The sequence below is a fragment of the Dendrobates tinctorius genome, unplaced genomic scaffold (assembly GCF_039654945.1).
Source record: "Dendrobates tinctorius isolate UK_male_01 unplaced genomic scaffold, ASM3965494v1 ptg000016l, whole genome shotgun sequence".
NCBI classification, from domain to species: domain Eukaryota; kingdom Metazoa; phylum Chordata; class Amphibia; order Anura; family Dendrobatidae; genus Dendrobates; species Dendrobates tinctorius.
This window is the reverse complement of record NW_027361684.1, coordinates 58,314,585-58,335,000: the sequence shown is the minus strand read 5'-3', so window position 1 is coordinate 58,335,000 and position 20,416 is coordinate 58,314,585. Positions and strand designations below refer to the sequence as shown.

Genomic DNA, 20,416 nt, shown 5'->3' with positions numbered 1-20,416 from the left:
GTACCACATTGAGCATGAAGAAAAGAAACAAGACCAAAGAACTGTCTGAGGACTTGAGAAACCAAATTATGAGGAAGCATGAGCAATCTCAAGGCTACAAGTCCATCTCCAAAGACCTGAATGTTCCTGTGTCTACCGTGCGCAGTGTCATCAAGAAGTTTAAAGCCCATGGCACTGTGGCTAACCTCCCTAGATGTGGACGGAAAAGAAAAATTGACAAGAGATTTCAACGCAAGATTGTGCGGTTGTTGGATAAAGAACCTCGACTAACATCCAAACAAGTTCAAGCTGCCCTGCAGTCCGAGGGTACAACAGTGTCAACCCGTACTATCCGTCGGCGTCTGAATGAAAAGGGACTGTATGGTAGGAGACCCAGGAAGACCCCACTTCTTACCCCGAGACATAAAAAAGTCAGGCTGGAGTTTGCCAAAACTTACCTTAAAAAGCCTAAAACGTTTTGGAAGAATGTTCTCTGGTCAGATGAGACAAAAGTAGAGCTTTTTGGGCAAAGGCATCAACAGAGTTTACTGGAGAAAAAAAGAGGCATTCAAAGCAGGGCTGTGGAGTCGGTAAGCCAAACCTGCGACTCCGACTCCTGAATTTCCCTTACACCGACTCCGACTCCAACTCCGACTCCCACACATATTGCTTATATTTAAGTGAAAGTCTTAGTTACTCACCGGTTAACGGTATTTTTCGGAGTCCATGACAGCACCACCTGAGAGAGGGGATCCGCCCTTTAGGAACAGGAAACCTACAGATACAAAAAGGGTGGCACCTCTCCCACGCATCAGTTGGATTACAGAGCACAAGAGGACTTCCAAGGTTAATGCATGATTTATGTACAGTATTCTTTATAATTATAAACTTTTATCACCAGTGAGCATACAAGAAATAGACGTGCACACCCCAATTAAATTTAAGGGAGGGAATTTACGGGTGCTGTCATGGACTCCGAAAAATACCGTTAACCGGTGAGTAACTAAGACTTTATTCGGTCGTCCATGACAGCACCACCTGAGAGAATTACAGAGAGTAATCACTACTTTAGGGGGGGGACTACAGCCTGCAAAACCCTGATACCGAAGGAGAGGTCTGCAGAAGCACCCAAGTCTAGCCTATAATGACTATAAAAAGTGCTCGGAGAGGACCAAGTGGCCGCCTTACAAATCTGGTCGATGGAGACTTCCGATCTCTCGGCCCACGAGGTCGCCATGGCTCTGGTGGAATGCGCCTTCAATTTCTCCGGAGCTACTCTACCTTTTGAGGTATAAGCTAACGAGATTGCTTCTCTAATCCATCTGGCTAGAGTACTTTTGGACACCCTAAGACCTTTCCTAGGGCCTTGGTAGGAGACAAAGAGGGCATTGTCCTTCTTCCAGGGATCGGTAGCCGCTAGATACTCTAAGAGGCATCTCCTAACATCTAAAGTGTGTAGCTTCTCCTCCTTCTCATTAGTTGGCTTAGGGAGGAAGGATGGGAGGACTATTTCCTGCGACCTATGAAAGCTGGAGGCTACTTTTGGTAAATACACTGGGTCAGGTCTAAGTATTACCCTATCCTCTTTTACCTGAAGAAAAGGTGGGCGCCTAGACAATGCCTGAATGTCGCTTACCCTACGGGATGACGTTATGGCTATCAGGAAAGCTATCTTGAGGGACAGGCTCCTAATAGAGGCTGACGAGATGGGCTCAATTGGCGCTTCTGTCATAGCTGTGAGAACTAGGTTCAAATCCCATGGCGTGAGTCTATTCTTTACTATTGGTCTGGACCTACTTGCTGCTTTGATAAACCTATTCACCCAGTAATTAGCAGCGATGTTGCAGCTAAAGAGGGCCCCTAAGGCAGATACCTGTACTTTAAGGGTACTGGTGGAGAGACCCAGGTCCAGCCCTTTTTGTAAAAATTCCAAGATCTGGCCTATAGGGACGGAATCGTCATTATTTATATTTGAGCTTTGGAGGAATCTTTTCCAAATTCTGACGTAGATCTTAGTTGTCACCACTTTCCTACTTTTTAGTAGAGTGTCAATTAGGTCTGGGGAGAAACCTTTACCCCTTAGGAGTGACCGCTCAAATTCCACGCCGTGAGATGTAGGCCAGCCACCTGAGGGTGGAAGACCGGGCCCTGGGACAGAAGGTCCGGGATGTCCGGGAGAACCCAAAGATCGTCTATCGACATGATCCTGAGGTTCGAGAACCATGCTCTCCTGGGCCAGAACGGGGCAATGACTATGACTCTTGCCTTGTCCTTCCTGATCTTCCTCAACACCAGAGGAAGTAGAGATAGGGGAGGAAAGGCATAGGCTAGCCTGAAGTCCCATTTTATCAGTAGCGCATCTACTGCCAGAGGAATCTCCCTGGGGTTTAGGGAGCAAAATTGTCTCGTTTTTGAGTTCTCTTTGGTGGCGAATAGATCCACCTCTGGTTGACCCCATCTCTGTACGATCTGAACAAAAATGGAGGTGTTTAAGGTCCACTCTCCCTGTTTTAACAGATTGCGGCTTAGGAAATCTGCCGCGACGTTTTCTTTCCCTCTTATGTGAAGAGCCGTGAGAGATAAATGCCGCTCCGCTAGCTGGAACAACTGTCCTGCCACATTCATCAGAGTTTTGGATCGAGTTCCGCCTTGGTGATTGATATAGGCCACTCGATTGTCCGAGAGAACTCGTACGTGATGGCCCTGTAGATACATAAGGAGCTCTTTAGCTGCGTGTGCTACCGCTGTCAATTCTTTTAAATTAGAAGACATTTGTATTTGATCCCGTTACCATAGGCCCTGGACCAGAATTCCCTCCATATGCGCCCCCCAACCGGAAGGACTTGCATCCGTGGTGACCACGCGGGTAATGTTATACTCCCAAGGGACCCCTCTAGACAAGTTATTTCTTTCTAGCCACCATTCCAGGGACTCTATTGTGCTTCTGGATAAGGTCAGTCGACCTTCTAAGTTATCCCCAAGAATCCTCTGATACCCCAAAACTTCGCCCTGTAGAGTTCTCGAATGAACTTGGGCCCACTGGACCGCGGGAATGCAGGACGAGAGGGAACCCAACAGGGACATGGCTTTCCTGAGGGACATGGAGGGGTTGTTGAAAGCGTTCAGGACCCGGCCATGTAGGTGCAGCAGCTTCTCTGGGGGCAGACGGCATTCCTGTTTTTTAGAATCTAGGGTTAGGCCTAAAAATTGTTGAATTTTTAATGGCTGCAAACGGGATTTTTTGATATTAAGTAACCATCCCAACCCTCTAGAGCCGCCGTTGTTTTCTGTAACTGTTCTAAACATTGCTCGGCTGAACTGCCTATTATAAGGAGGTCATCTAGATAGGGAACGACTAGGATATTTAATTCGCGCAGATGGGCCATCACCTCTGCCATCACTTTGGTGAATACTCGGGGTGCAACTGCCACCCCGAAGGGTAAGGCAGCGTACTGGAAGTGCTGGATTGACCCCTCCAACTGAACCGCCAGTCTAAGGAAAGGTTGGTGAGCTAGACATATGGGTATATGGTAGTACGCGTCTTTCAGATCTAGGACCACCATGAAGCAGTTTTGAAACAGCATTTTTATTGCGGTGTTAATTGTTTCCATTTTAAATGGTCGAACTACCAGAAATTTATTGAGGGCTTTGAGATTAAATATAGCCCTAAATGAGTCATCCGGTTTACGGACCAAGAACAGGGGGGAATAGAAGCCTTTCCCCCTCTCTTCCTCTGGAACTCTCGTCAGGACTTTTTTGTCCAGTAGCTCGAGGACCTCGGTCTCCAGGGCAGCTTGTTCTAGCGGGGAAGATTTGAGCGGCGTTACCTTGAACCGGTCTTGGGGAACGCAGGAGAACTCTAGGTGCAGTCCTGTAGCTATTACCCCCAGTATCCAGCTGCTATTTGAGATTCTGGCCCAGGCCGGGTAGAAGGCAGATAATCTTCCTCCTACCGGAGCCACTAGTCATTGGGGCGGTTTCTTATTATCCCGTGATGGACCTTCTTGGCGCCCCCCTCCTCCGAACATGAAGCCCGTACCTCTGGTTTTTTTGTTGTCCCATCTGTTCTGATCTCTGGCCTGCCTCCTGCGGGAATACCCTTTCCTAGAAAAGGGACGTCTCCAGGATATATTCGGCAGACTCGGAAATTTCTTTTTCTCGTCCCCGGCTTTCTCTAACAGTTCGTCTAGGACGGGGCCGAACAAGTATTCACCCTCACAGGGGATAGAACAGAGACGGGACCTGGCTTGGATATCTCCCGGCCAGCATTTCAACCAGAGGGCTCTTCGGGCCGAATTAGACAAGCTTGCAGACCTGGCCGCCATTCTTACAGAGTCTGCCGAGGCATCTGCCAGAAAGGCAGCAGCATTTTGGATAATTGGAAGAGACTTACGGATGGAAGCTCGCGAGGTCCCATCTTTTAGCTGGGAGTCCAATTGATCCAGCCAGACCATCATGGATCTGGCTGCGCACGTGGCTGCTATTGCTGGCATCTCCCAAGTGCCCCTTAAAAAGGAATCTGCCTTTTTATCTAGGGGGTCTTTAAGGGAGGCCATATCGTCGAAGGGTATAGATGACTTTTTGGAGGCCTTAGCTACCGCGGCATCCAGCTTGGGGGCCTTATCCCATCGACTTACTATTGGGTCCTCAAAGGGGTACCTCCGCTTGAAAGCAGGCGGCATAGAACCCCTTTTTTACGTTTTTTTCCACTCCCTGTCTATCAGGTTATGGACTTTTTCGTTTAACGGAAAGGTCCTTTGCTTTTTGAAGTCTAGACCCCCGAACATAATGTCCTGAGCAGACAGTTCTGTCTTTTTTTCTTCTACCCCCATGGTTGACCTTATGGTTTTAATTAATTTATCCATATGGTCCAAGGGAAAACAGAACCGGCTGGAATCTTCTTCGGAGGAAGAAGAAGAGGCCGAGGACTCTGAGGAGATATCTTCCCTCCTAGGGCCGACTGAAGAGTCTGAGCCTGAAACAGTAGCCCGTCCTCTTTTTGAAGAATCTTTTGATAGGGCTTTTATTTCCGTCCTGATTAATTGCCTCAGGTCCGTAGCGAAGCTTGGAGCTTCTTCCGCTACCTGCATAAATAGGGAAGAGTGTAAGAGTCTGATACTCCACTCACGTTCTACCCCTCATCTCCGTCCCTACCGTCTGTCTCACGCAAGACTGACATAATCTCTTAGGGTGACCATCTGGTAAGGGGCAACTACAGAGGGCACATTCCTTGTGCTTCTGTTTCCCTGTGGCCTTCTTCCCCTGAGAATCAAAAAAATATAAAGGGACACTGCATCAGGGTACATTCTCGCAGATCTCTTACCCTTGCAGATGAGGATAGGTACCGGATCACGGGGGGCTGCAGGAGGATCCTTTGGCCTAGAGGAGCTACTGTGGCTCCCTTCCTTCCGCCTCTTAGGCTGGTCACTGGGGTGCTTTGCCACGGGCTGCACCTCTTGTGGGTCCATGGGGGCTTCTGTTGTGTCCATCGCTGGGCCTCCAGAAGCACCTCCGCAGCAATGCCTTCTGCATTAAGAAGGCTTCCCCTCCGGATCAGCAGGCACCGCGTCCGGTGTTCGGGCCCCCCATTGGACCGCTCTGCGATCCTCCCCTTCAGGCCCGCCAGGCGGCGGGCGCGCATCGGCGCGTGTCCTCAACAACCGGAAGTCGACCGGCATCCAACTTCCGGTTTCGGCGCTAGGCCCCGCCCCCTCCGCCGCGTCACTTCCGCTGCGCGACAGAGGCCGCTGGGACGCGCGGCAAGGGGCTAGCACTGCGCCGCCAGCTCGGAACCGTCCGCTCCTTTGTGGGACACCGCCGGCGGCGCCCGCCCGAACGGACAGCTCCGGTGAAGGAGACACAGGGGGACCCCACTTATCACCGGTCCCATGGAGAAGGCATCCGCCGGACCCTGTCTCCGCCTGCTCTTACCACTGCCGTGGAAATCCTACCCGGACCCACCGTGGCGCATCCAGGGCTCCCAGCGAGACCGAGGTAGGAGAACCCCCCGCTACCTGAGCCGGTCCGCTGGCCTGGGTCTTCAGTTATCCATGACGGACGATCTGTAGGGAGGTCTGTCCTTGTTAGGAACAGGAAACCAACTGATGCGTGGGAGAGGTGCCACCCTTTTGTATCTGTAGGTTTCCTGTTCCTAAAGGGCGGATCCCCTCTCTCAGGTGGTGCTGTCATGGACGACCGAATAAAAATTTATTGTAGTACAATGTGAACCTCAGACATTTAATCATTTTTATGATCCAATAATCAAGATATTTAGATAGAACAGAATATATATTGGTGTACTACCCGGTTTTCATTCTTTTTGGTACAGATACGATATGGATAGACAGATATGGATAAATGGATAGATAGAGCAGATTTCTAATCTGCTTTTGCTATTGAAAACATTATCTATGAGCTCAAAAACCTTTCAGGTGATGCAGTTTTTTAAAAAGATGATCAGCTTTTGCAGCTGAAAAACGTATCCTCAAAAAACACTGGAAAAACGCTGTGTATGAATGTAGCCTTAGATCATGAATAGAACAGTCATTTATAGGACATTTCATAACTTTCCCAAACTCCTATAAAAAAATATTCAGCACATCCTGCATTGAATTACTGTACCCAATTTATTATATATTTTAGGAGTCGGTCCATTTTATACCGACTCCAACTCCGACTCCACCAAAATGAGCACCGACTCCGACTCCACGACTCCGACTCCACAGCCCTGATTCAAAGAAAAGAACACGGTCTCTACAGTCAAACATGGAGGAGGTTCCCTGATGTTTTGGGGTTGCTTTGCTGGCTCTGGCACTGGACTGCTTGACCGTGTGCATGGCATTATGAAGTCTGAAGACTGCCAATAAATTTTGCAGCATAATGTAGGGCCCAGTGTGAGAAAGCTGGGTCTCCCTCAGAGGTCATGGGTCTTCCACAGCAGGACAATGACCCAAAACACACTTCAAAAAGCACTAAAAAATGGTTTGAGAAAGCACTGCAGACTTCTAAGGTGGCCAGCAATGAGTCCAGACCTGAATCCCATAGAACACCTGTGGAGAGATCTAAAAATGGCAGTTTGGCGAAGGCACCCTTCAAATATCAGGGACCTGGGAGCAGTTTGCCAAAGAAGAATGGTCTAAAATTCCAGCAGAGCATTGTAAGAAACTCATTGATGGTTACCGGAAGCGGTTGGTCGCAGTTATTTTGGCTAAAGGTTGTGTAACCAAGTATTAGGCTGAGGGTGCCAATACTTTTGTCTGGCCCATTTTTGGAGTTTTGTGTGAAATGATCAATGTTTAGCTTTTTGCTTCATTCTCTTTTGTGTTTTTTCATTTAAGACAAATTAAATGAAGATAATAATACGAAAGAATTTGTGTTTGCAATCATTTTCAGGAAGAAACTGAGTATTATCTGACAGAATTTCAGGGGTGTCAATACTTTTGGCCACAACTGTACAGCGCCCCCTAGCTGTAAGAGGGGTTACTGCCTCACTAATATATATATATATATATATATATATATATATATCTATCTATCTCAAGAAAAACAGTCAGCACTCCAAATTAAATGTGAAAAAAGTGGATACTTTACTGATCCTCAGGAGGCCACCTGAGGATCAGTAGAGTATCCACTTCTTTCACATTTAATTTGGAGTGCTGACTATTTTTCTTGATTTATTAATTCGGTTGTTTGGACACTGCTGAATAGGTTCTGCACCAATTGTATAATTTTGGTAGTGCTGCCCTATATATATATATATATATATATATATATATATATATATATATATATATATATATATATATATATACACACACACACACAAACAAAATAATTATATATCACACATACATACACAAGATAAAATGTGTTTTTCCTGCTATTGCAGTGTAGTCCAAGTTAAGCTGCAATGCCATGCACAGTCCATATAAAAGAGTGGAGCTCGGGAAAAAAAAAAAAAATTCAATTTGTAGGGTAGTGATTATAGACAACTATGTTGTGAGCACTGACTGTTACTGTTCTCTGCACCTCCCTGACGACTGGAAGCAAGTGGGCTGCATGGAAAATATAACTTTATTTTCTTCCTGTAGCCGCGCTTCTACTAAACAGCTATTCAGGATTTAAGTGATTTACCTGCTATTACCCCTATATGTGCAGGTAAGGTTTCTGGAAGTGACAGGTTCCCTTTGAAGAGGACCTTTCATAAAGTTTTGCCTTCAAATGTACATAAAAAAAAATAAAATTAACACATTAGGCACCAGTAATTTAGAATTCTTGTAAGTTCACAGTAGTGTGGAGAAATCTTAACATTCATTCAGGCATTTAATTTTGTTCAGCTGTGTGGGCAGGGCTGTGGAGTCGGTAAGCCAAATTAAGTGCAGCACAGATTCATCTCCACTAAAAGCTGAGATCCTTAGATCAGGGATAAAAACAGACATTTATTGGACATTTCATAACTGAGCGTGGCAGGAGCAGTTGAGGACAGAATGGGTTAAGTACAATGCTGGCACATTTCCTGACATCAGTGGGCATTTCATTTTGGTCAGAACCGTGGGAAGTCTACTTTTTCCTACTAATGGACACTGCCTTGTTACAATTAGACAGCGCCATAAAGAGGTGAAAACATGAACTCACAGAGCTGACCGAAATGAAATGCCCAGTTGAGAAACAAAAAAATAAAAATATTAAGACACCAGTAATTTCAGTCCCCGTATCTCAACAGAGTGAAGGAAAAAAAACATGTTTTTATGTACATTATTGCTACAATGTGCAAGGAATACACAGTTTTTAAAGCACAAAATTTGTTAAAAAGTTCCTCTTTAACAAACAAGAGAATTGGTGAAATCAAGGACTGATATCAGGAATTAAGGCCTAGTTTTCAATCAGCGTTCATGGTTTTACACTAACTCTATCCCTGAGAAACAAGTACTGCCATTACAATACGAGGCAGAGAGGAGGCATATGTCAAGACTAGTATGCATACATCAGTCTCAAACCAACAACCAATAGACGCACAGTTCTGAAAAGTGGTGCAAGGTGTGAAAAGTTGCAAATTTACAATACAAAGGTCGCATGCACCAAAATTTGCAATTTTTTTACACTATACAATAGGAAAATAGACTTTAATAAATTCTCCCTTGCCTTCTAAAATATCAGTGAACAGGGTGAGCCATTTATATGGATACACCTAAATAAAATGGGAATGGTTGGTGATATCAACTTCCTGTTTGTGGCACATTAGTATATGGGTGGGGGAAAACTTTTCAAGATGGGTGGTGACCAATGCGGCCATTTTGAAGTCGGCCATTTTGGATGCAACTTTATTTTTTTCAGTGGGAAGAGGGTCATGTGACACATCAGACTTATTGAGAATTTCACAAGAAAAACAATGGTGTGCTTGGTTTTAACGTAATTTTATTCTTTCACGAGTTATTTACAAGTTTCTATTTGTTTACAGCCATTGACATGTCACAGAGGTTAACACGTGCGGAGCGGATAGAAATTGTGTTGATGTCTGGTGAATACAGTACCCTGGTCATTGCAGCAGATTTCAAATGCAAGACACCCTATGCAAGAAAACTGGCACCATTCCCATGTTATTTAGGTGTATCCATATAAATGACCCACATAAAAAAGGTTGCCTCATCACTGAGCATAATGTTCTGTGTAAACTGAGGGTCTTGTTCCAATCTTTTTTTGCCCATTCTGCAAATTCAGCGTGCTGATCTGGGTCACCAACCAATCCCATTTTATGTAGGTGTATCCATATAAATGGCCCACCCTGTATATTTCACTTAACTTGAAGTAGAACAAAACAACACTTGGAAAAATCTTCCTTGGTTTGTTTCACCAAAATTTGACACTCTGCTTTTAAAGCATTCTCATAACACCTACCACATTCTACAATTAAGGTAAAATATGGGTGCTACAATTAAGGAGAAATATGGGTGCAGGCTTTGCGCTGCATGAGGCTAAAAGCAGGGTGTTCAGAATTACTGCGCTTTTTTGCATTTTTGTTGCATTCATGTTGCTCCCCGGGGCAGTCTGTGGCTCACGAGTGAGTGTGGGAATAGAGGTGCGGATGTTGGCTAGTTCTTCAGCACTAAGCGGACACATTCTGTGAGTTTGTATAGCATATGCCATCTAGTAAGAAGCTCTTGTTACTTGTACTTCTTAAACAATGTATAAAATCGATATAAGTATTAAAACACTAGATATACAAAAAAAAAAGTAGAACAAAATAGTCAAGCTATAATGCAAATTTATTATTTGGTAGATGTTTTATGGTGTAAGTTCGAAGGTGAAGACAAAGCCACCACATAAGCAAGGGCTCCAGCTAACAAGAAATGCTATAAAAGGTGACATACTAACAAGCGCACAAACTGGTGAAGAGAATAAGCCTTGCAAATTATGGTGGAAGACATTCATCCATGTAATCGCTAGGTAAAGTATGTGTGCGATATGATGAGACAGCAGTATGTCTTGTAGCTAGCCATAATCAAGCATAGGTTTTGGGAGCACTTCTAGAGCAGTGATTTTCAACCTTTTTGAGCCGCGGCACACTTTTTATACGTAAAAAATCCCGGGGCACACCACCAACCAAAATGGCACAAAATGACACTAAAACAGTACAATTCAATACAATTCAAGCAGGACATGACTGCTGAAGACCGGCAAAATATCATTTATTATTCCACACATACAGCTCTCACGGAGTTCACTCTTGGGGGTTTTAAATCAGCTTCTTATCACCACAAGAGCTGCTTTTTAAGCCCTCAAGAGTGAAATATGCCTGGCAGAGGTCCTTTCAATAAATTATTTATTTTAAAAAAGTTAAATAAAAAAGGATAACCCCCTCATATATACAATCCCATGTAACCTCATACATACAGTCCCATGTATTCCCATATATATATATATACAGTCCCATGTAAAGTCATACATACAGTCCCACGTATATGAGTCACATAATTATCAGCATATACCATATATATATATAGTATATGAGCTGGCGCTTGTACTCCAGCCTCATGGCCATAGTATTTCTCATTGTACCCCTTTATATTGCAGTATATGAGCCACATAATTATCCCTTTCTTTTAGTAATATGCCCCATCATTATCCCCTTCTTTTAGTAATATGCCCCATCATTATCACCTTCTTGTAGTAATATGCCCCATCATAATCCCCTTCATGTAGAAATTGCCCATTCCACTACCTCCATCATTTCCTTCTCCCCACCACCCCATTATTGCCCTTTCGACAACCCCATCATTGCCCTCTCCACACCACCGCCTTCTTATCACCCCCATCACCGCCTTCTCCATTGCCCTCTCCCCATCACCGCCTTCTCCATGACTCCCATCATTGCTTCTCATCACATCCATCAACTCACCTACACACGCACACAAACACACACCTCTCACCTAGACACACACACACACACCCCTCACCGGCAGCTTCCTCTCACTGGCACAGCAGCCACGGGGCTGAATGATGATGTCATCCAGCCGCGCCGCTGACTGCTGTGTCAGGGAGGAAGCGACACAGGAACACGGGACTGCTGCCTCTCCGACCCGCCGCCCTGCTTGCCTCCACATGGCTAATTTGCATCGCATGTAAATTAGCCATGCGGACACGCGGCACACCCGACCATGTGTCGCGGCACACTAGTGTGCCGCGGAACACTGGTTGAAAACCACTGTTCTAGAGTATCAAAGACAAAACAGTAGTTAGACATGGGCCACAATAGATTTATAAAAAGTGTAAAAACATATGAAAACAATAAAAAAGAGCCTCCGTCTCAACAGACCACTTGGGAACTCTTTCAGAGAAGGTGTTAAGCAGATTCTCTTTCTTTTCCCAACACCAAAATGTGTAGAGTTTATGCTGCTTATCAAAATTTGGATGTGCAGTGGATGTTTTTCACAATGTGAAATAAAAGTGGTGGGAGGGTGAGGTCAGAGGGGTACCAAAAACAAGAAAAATCTGTAATCATTCACAAGTGGAAAGCCACTGAGCTTACAACCAGCTTTGAAATTTTTTTTTTTACAAAAGCATAATAAGCTTAGCCGAGGCCAAGCAAAGCTGAGGTCTCTAACACTCAGAAAGACGCCATCACAAAGAAATCATAACACCATATAATACAGACTCAAGGACCTGAAGAGAAAGCCTCGCCTCGTATGAGCTCGGCTACATTTCAACAGTTGACATAGACCCTTGTTTACTACGAAATTTTCTGGAGGTTAAACATTACAGAAAAAAAAAATAGAGCGGTGAAGGGATTAACTTCACGTGTAATTGAGAATATGCCATTTGTATTTAAGAAAGTATAATTTAACAGGATCATATGCAGAATCATGATCGGAAATGTAACAGCCAATACCAACTTGTTTTTGGACTTAGTAGACCCTCATATTTTTCAAGGGAAAAGATTCTCCCCAAACTGCAGTCAAGCATGCACATTGCTCCATTCAAAAGCTTGAGGGCCTGATAGCGATGGCTGAGTACACTACTTGGTATAGAGTGGCAGCGCACACGCTTCACCACCACTTCATTCAAACTCATTAACACAGCAGTCATGCAGTGAGGAACAGGATGCTCTGGACTGGCATTCTGGTGATCGTGATGGTCCCAGTGGTGAGACCCCCCCCAACATTCAGACATGTATTAACTATTGTGCATGTAATACTGCAAATTTGTTCAGTAGTAGGCATCCCTGTGGATGTTTGCCAATAATTTCAGGTGTCCCTAAAACATCAACGCAAGGCAACTTGGCTAAAACAACCACCCTTGCTTTTAGTCATAAGGTTGCTTCCCAATCATCCATAAATCTGAACAGACAGTGACAGAACATGATCATTCAGCTTTCCAACCAAGACTTCAGGATTTGGATTTGTGGCTTCTTTCCCAAAAATGGTGATGGGGGATCATAATGCTCAGACTGTACTTATTCATAATCTTTTATTGTTTATTCTTACATATATCCTGCTAGACATATGAAATGGAACTAACTCTAAACCATACGGAAACACAGTAGTAACTTGCACTTACTTCTGGTCTTAAAGTAGCTTTCATACAGGCCTGGCATATAGGACCGCTGCGGGAAAAGTTTAGGGGAAGACGACGTGTCTTGTTCTGGCAGGTTTGTTCTTCACATAAAAGCCAACCCTAAAAAAATAAAAATAATTAAGTTTAATTGCTCTGATTGTAATATCCAAATGACACAAGGTACAAATCCATCTGAACATTATTTAATATACTATAACATTGCAGCTACATCAATCACATGCAATCTATAGCTCATCGATCTCTCATTTGAGATGTAATAGGCCTAACTAATTCAGACATCTGATTTTTACCATATGTAACAAGGACTGTTGCTCAACAGTGTTTTTGTTTCTGGGTTTCATCAGTGTTTGGTCAGTGTCACTTCTTACCATCAGTGTTTTAGCTATGATTTTCTAATATGAAAAAATTAAATAAAATTACAAAACTTCTCCTGCCCATTACAAAGTTAATCATGGACAGCACGAGGATTACATACTAGCGCCATTCATGTGCTGTTGGTAATTTTCATGGACCCACAGACTTGTAGCTTATCAAACTGATGTGCTTCTGTTTTTTTTTTGCGGAGACACGGTCTGCAAAAAGAGAAAAACAACAACTAACATGTGAACATCTCCTTAGGGTGTGCACACGCTGCGGATTCTGCTGCGGGATTTTCCGCACGGATTAGTCTGCAGATTTTCTGTGGTTTAGCCTGCGAGTTTCCCCTGCGGTTTGACACCTGCCATGGAGCAGGTGCCAAACCGCAGCGGAATCCACACAAAGAATTGACATGCTGCGGATTTGAAACCGCAGCAAATCCGCGCGGAAAATTCAGCACCGTGTGCACTGCAGATATTTTCCATTGATTATAATGGTACTGTACACCGCAGCAAATCACCAAATCCGCTGCGGATCCGCAGCAGAATCCGCAGCGTGTGCACATACCCTCAGAATCAGTGGGATACGCTGAAGCGTTCCAGAGCTGTAACCTCAAAGTGACAGTGGTCAGAATTGTACAAATTGGCTTGGTCATTAAGTACCAAATAGGCTCTGTTACTAAGGGGTTAAAGTAGTAATTGAAGTTTCTGCAGAACTGTATGGTCGCATGGGCTCAATGGCTAGTTTACTAAAATGTGGGGTATCTGATAGATGTTTTAACCCCTTCACCTTCCTGACCAGGCCAAATTTTACAACTCTGACCCAGTTTCAAAGTATGAGGTAACAAATCTGTAATGATTCAACATATCACAGGGATTTTGGGACTATTTTTTTCCTGACACATTGTACTTTATGGCAATAGTAAATTTAGTTAGATATTATTTGCGTTTATTTGCGAAAATATCGCAATCTTGGGACAATTTATTTGAAATTTTCAATCTTAGTTTTTATGCTCCTTAATCAGATATTTATTATTTTGTGTGACATAACATTTACCACATGTATAATTTGCATCAGCATCATTTATTCAAACAATTTTTATTGTTAGGAAATTAGAAAAGTTAAAACTTTAATCAGCAATTTCTCACTTTTCCAAAAAAAAAAAAAAAACTATTTTGGTAGGGACCACATCACATTTAAAGTGACTTTGTGGGGCCTAATACCCAAAAGTGACTACACAAATACCCTTATATGTAAACGAAAACAACGTTTGGAGCACAGTGCAAAGCTCAGAAGGTAATAAGCGCCATATAGGAGTTTCAGATGTTGCTAGAATGATTTTAGGGTGCCATGTCACATTGGCATAGCCCCCTGAGGTGCAAGAACAACAGAACCCTCCATAACAGACCCGATTTTACAATCTACACCCCCCCAAATGAATTCATCTAAGGGTGCAGTGAGCATTTTGACACCACATGTGCCTCCCAAAATGTTATACCATTGGGCGGTGAAGAAGAATAATTACATTTTTATCACTAAAATGTTATTTTAGTACCAAATTATAATTTTTATAAGGGCTAATAGGAAAATATGGGTCACACAGTTTGTTGTGCAATTTCTGCTGAGGGCACGAATGCCCTACATTTAATTGGGAAATACTTTTCAGGTGCAGTGGAAAGCTCAGAAGGCAAGGTGCGCCATATTACAGTGCAGATTTTACGGTTATGGTTTGCCATGACAACCTGGAAAAGCCCCCCTAAGGTGCCAGAATAGTAGAACCTCCCCATAAGTGACCCAATTTTACAAACTACACCTCTCAATAAATTCATCTAGGGGTGCAGTGATCATATTGACGTCACGGGATTGTCACCGAATTTTATATCATTAGGCAGTGAACAAAAAATTACATTTTTACCACAGAAATTTTGCTTTAGCCCCAGATTTTACATTTTCACAAGGGAAAATGGGTAAAAATGGCACCAAAATTTGTCATACAATTTCTGCTGAACATGGCAATATCCCATATGTGGCTGTACAGTACTGCTTATTCACATGGTGAGACTAGGGAGGGACGGAGCGCAGATTTTCCTAGAAAAGTTTGTGGACACCATATCCAGAGCCCATAAGTAGACATGAACGAATATCTTCGGCTCCCTCCTTATTCGGCAAGCTATAGCGCTTACCTAACAAGCTGCCGCTGGAACCCGAATACCTGGATCACTCCTGCTGATCAGCTCCACGTGTCGCGGCTTTGTGACAGTCACAACACATGCATATTCGCTAATGTCTACCCATAAGTATTAGAAGTGCAGAATGCTGCCCTCCCCTCAAGTGACCATATTTTGGAAATAATACCCCTTTGGGAATTTATCTACATGCATAGTGACAATTGTGACTCCATGGGTGTTTTCCAAAAACAAGTATCAGTGGATGTTGCAGAGTGAAAATTGTGAATCTGCAATTGTAGCACCTGTACACTGTAGTGCCCAGTATACGATGCCCAGCTTGTGCTTCTGGAGATATACACTCTTAAACTAAGCGGGCTGTCATCACTACAGAAATGCCAAACATGTGGACACTGAATGTGGATTAGACACACACTGGGGGCTCAGAAAGGAGCATTTTGAAGTGCTGGACTTCTTTTGGTGGAAAAGGAGAAATTTCACTTATCCAAGCCTTTGTGCTCCCAATAACGTGTAAGCCCCCTATATTTTTGTTAACCGATGACGGACCTAAGTGGGGACTTGTTTTTTTGTGAATGGAGTTGAAGCTTTCATTGGGAACATGTTACATAACATTTGGGATCACATTTGTTACTTACTGTGATTTTCTGATGACAGAATGAACAGCAGGTGAAGAATTTGGTCTATTTATTTTTTACGCTGTTTCTTGTGCAGTATAAGTGATTAGACATCTTTATTCTTCAGGTCAGTGCGATTACAGCGGTAACCGATTTACTGTATATTGTTTTTTTGAGAGCTATAAATTTTCTATATTTCTGCCGACAGTCTTGTGAGAGTTTATTTTTTGCGGGACGAGTTGACGTTTTTATTGGAATCAATTTTACGCACATTTGTTGATCGTTTTCTAGCCCAATTTTTGGGAGGCAGAAGGAACAAATACCAGCAATTTAGGAATTGTCTTTTTTTTACGCTGTTCACTGTGTGGTATAACAACTTTATTCTTCGGGTAAGTACAATTATAGTGATACCACATTTTTATTTTTTTTATGTTTTGCCGCTTTCACACAAACTATTTTGTAGAAAAAAAAGAATTGTTTTTGCATTGCTATATTCTGAATGTTACAGGTGTTTTATTTTTCACTGATGGCACTATATGCTGGCTTAATTTTTACGGGACAAGAGGGCGTTTTTCAGGCAGTTATTTTTTTACTAGTGGGACACTTATTGATCAGGTCTTTCTGGAGGCGGCAATACCAAATACGTGTACTTTTTGTTTTTACATACATATATTTATGGGTATATATATTTTTAAAATTTTCTCTCTTTATTTTGTCATTTAAAAGGAAAAAAAAATATTTTCACCATTTTTATTTTACTTGGTCCCTCTATGGGACGTACACTAAAAAGAAGACTAAGACTAAAAGGCTTGCCTTAAGCTGGCAGACCCGGGGGTCATCATGATGACCTTGGGTTGCCAAAACGACAACTGGGCACTCATGATGACACCGACCATATGGGAGATAGAGTACCCTGCCTCTCCCAACTTCTTTAATGTTGTGATTGATATTGATCGTGGCATTTAGGAGGTTAAACAGGCAAGGGCTGTGTGGGCACTGATCTTGGCTGTGAGGGCTGGAGTTCAGCTATAACGAAAGCAACGTTTTTTTTTTCTTCACAACTGGCTGTTAAAAGCCCATTGTATAACAGTTTGCAATTTTATCTGTTAATGAAGACCCGACAACCCCTTTAAAAGTTGTCTAACAACTTATGCACCACATTTGCTGTTGAGAACTCTCTTTCCGGTTGTTGTAGCATCTTATCAAAACAAACCAAAACAGATGAATTCTGGCTTGAAGGTCAAATTTTAGAGTCTTTATGGTTTGTTCCCACGGTCAGTAAACATTGCGGCTTGGAAGATGCGTACATCCGCAGCGTCCAACCCACGTCCACTATGCGTGCTCTGACACCAGCGGCTTCCCTGCAGAGACGCACATGAAGCCAGTCATTCCAGACCGCAGTATGTCTGTCTATTTATCTTGCGGAGACGCTAGACAAATATCACCAGTGCAATGTATAGGACGCGGTGATTCCTCACGGTTCAATTAACACATGCGGAATCATCTGCGTTCACAAGCAGGCAGCGCTTTGGAAGGAGCTGACATGTACTACGTACAAAGCACTGCCGGTTACTGACCTTGTGGACGCAGCCTTACTGGTAGAAAAAGAGAGCATCATAAAGAGGAGGATGGATGATCTGTGAATTTAATTTCAATCTAATTGTGGAGGACTTCCACTTAAATAGGCATTTCCATTTCAGACATTCATGTCACATCTTTTGGGCATCTCAGATAGATGTGGGTTCAACCATTGTTACACATAAACGTCTCTAGAAAGGGGGTCCACAGGCCTGTTATGTTTCTAAGCAGCAGCAAATTGAATAGTGTCCACTCTTATGAAGCTCCCTCCTTTCATCATCATACCCCATTTTTTGTATGTGAGTTTTAAAAACAGTTTTGCAAGTATGGAAGGTTTATCTTCTATAAATGACTAAGATGTGAATTACGTTTTAAGAAGGCAAAGCAAAGTGATCTTAAGTTGGCTTCACTAGAGCATTGGGTAATGTCACATTGATAACTTAGATTTATGAAATCCAGTCAATTTATTCATATCCAGGAGGAATAACAATGGCACAACAATGAGTTCTAAGCAAAGATGCTTCAGCATTGTTATTTTATGAGGAATTCAAGTATTTACTAAAACACACGTCAGGAGAGCTGACAGGTATTCTTTAAAGGGGTCTGATTGTGACAGATTCATTTTAAGATATATTGACATACACTACAGAAAATCAGTAGGAGAAACACAAGATTATTTTAAGCTGCTATTAATCAGAGCAAGAACAAGTAACAGGTATAGGCCATGCATGTGAAGGCTGACAACATTCTATTGGCCAAATATTTATTAGTAAGATACTATTCCAGGCTCCGATAGAAATTGCTCACTTATAACATTTGGACTAATAATTCTGCTTCAATGATTCGGGAACTGTATACGAAACAGATGTAGACTCAAGGCCTCTGGCCAACTATTTCCAAGATGGTTACATAAATAATGTATTTGGAAAATTCAAGTATTCTGAATGCATCAAAAATTATAAGTTCCAACTGTGTAACATTTGTAATGGCTAACATTTTATTCTTTTCAGAAAAAAACATTATAGAATAAGCTGCTTACAAGACATTTAGGCCTTAAAATAGAATTTATAAGCTGTCAGATGCTAAACATCATATTTTTCTGCAAATAAAAATTGTGAATTTCAAAGACTTAATCCATGTGACCTCATATGAATCTTTTAGTTTTCACTCCCTCAATAAAGAACAATTGAAAATTCAAATGTTTCTTGCTATCCAGAGACTGCAGACTGGTGCAAAACATTGCTACTTTGCATAAGTGCTGGCATGGAACTTTATGCAGAATTCGTGGTATACCTAACTATTAGTGGCCTGGAGACCACCTTACAGTTTAGCATGGTAAATATAAACTCTACAAATACACTGCTTTTTAGCCAAATCATACAAATATCGGCTCCATACCAAATGCTTACATAGTATCTATCAAAGTTCAATGACACTTTTTCAAATACCCACCTCTTTCAGAAAATAAACAACCAAATCCAACCAGAATTTTCTATTATCAATACTCAATTCCATTGTTTTAAGGTTGGTTTATAGATAAGAGCACACTCCTGTGAGCCATAAAGTCACTTTGGCTCCCAAGTAGTATTTCATTCTCATAATGTTGCTTTGTGAAGCAGTTGTTTTTATGGTGCCAGAAGTATTACCAATGTAAAGAACTACAGTGGTCATGATTTCTCAGACACAAATTCTGGCACTTGTCAGTAATTACATTTTTTTTTTTTTTTTTTTTAGACATTTTGTGGGGAAAACAGCAGTTAGTGACAATTTCTTTGAATTAAATATTCTGGTAATCTGATAAAGATCTGATGACAGTCTTATGATAATTTTCTGTGAATAGATTAACCCCTTCATGACCTATCCACGTCATAAGTTGCGTCCCTGCACTCCATATGGGCTCCGGAGCTGAACCTGCACGTTTTACGGCACATCAGCCTATTTCAAAGACTGATGTGCACCTATAAGCCGCCGGTGGAATCGCGATCCACCCGTGCCTGTTAACATGTTAAATACCGCTGTCATTCTCCGACAGTGGCATTTAACATGGCCGCCCCAGAAGAGCATCACTAATCCTGCCCATGTCACACGACCGCAGGACGCAAATGGTTTGGCATGACAACCCAGGGTCTGCAGGAGACACCTGTGGTTGTCATTTCTGGATTGCTAGGAGCGCCGCCCCGTGGCCTGCGCTCATAGCAGATGATCATTTCAGCTACATATAGCAGGCCTGAAGCCCTGCTATGTGTACCACAGGCGATCAGGTGATCACAACTTCTAGTCTCCCATGGAGAATACTGAAGCAAGTTAAGTATATTATATTATATATACCATATTTAAAATTTTTTGAAAGTTCAAATGACCCCACATTCGCCCAGTTCAAAATAACACAATAAAGGAAAAAAAAAATATACACATATTTGGTATCACCGCATTCAGAAACGCCTGATCAAAATATAAAAATAATTAATACGATCAGTAAATGGTGTAACAAGAAAAAATAAAACAGCCAGAATTCCTTTTTTCGGTCACAGCAACATAGCAATAAAATGCAATAACAGGCAATCAAAACATCGTATCTACCCCTAAATGATATCAATAAAACATCAGCTGAGCACGCAAAAAAGAAGACCT

At 42.6% G+C, this 20,416-nt stretch overlaps 1 protein-coding gene across 9 annotated transcripts in view; it reads right to left on the bottom strand.

Moving 5' to 3' along the window:
* The window catches only part of POLA1 (DNA polymerase alpha 1, catalytic subunit), a 538,408-nt gene that overhangs the window by 115,814 nt on the left and 402,178 nt on the right, over window positions 1-20,416 (bottom strand). For 8 of the 9 annotated variants that reach the window (XM_073565907.1, XM_073565906.1, XM_073565909.1 and 5 more), the window contains exon 34: window positions 13,033-13,149. The exons of the other annotated variant lie outside the window; for it this stretch is intronic. In XM_073565907.1, coding sequence (XP_073422008.1) covers window positions 13,033-13,149 — 117 coding nt within the window. The remainder of the gene's footprint in view (window positions 1-13,032; window positions 13,150-20,416) is intronic. 9 annotated transcript variants of the gene reach the window in all.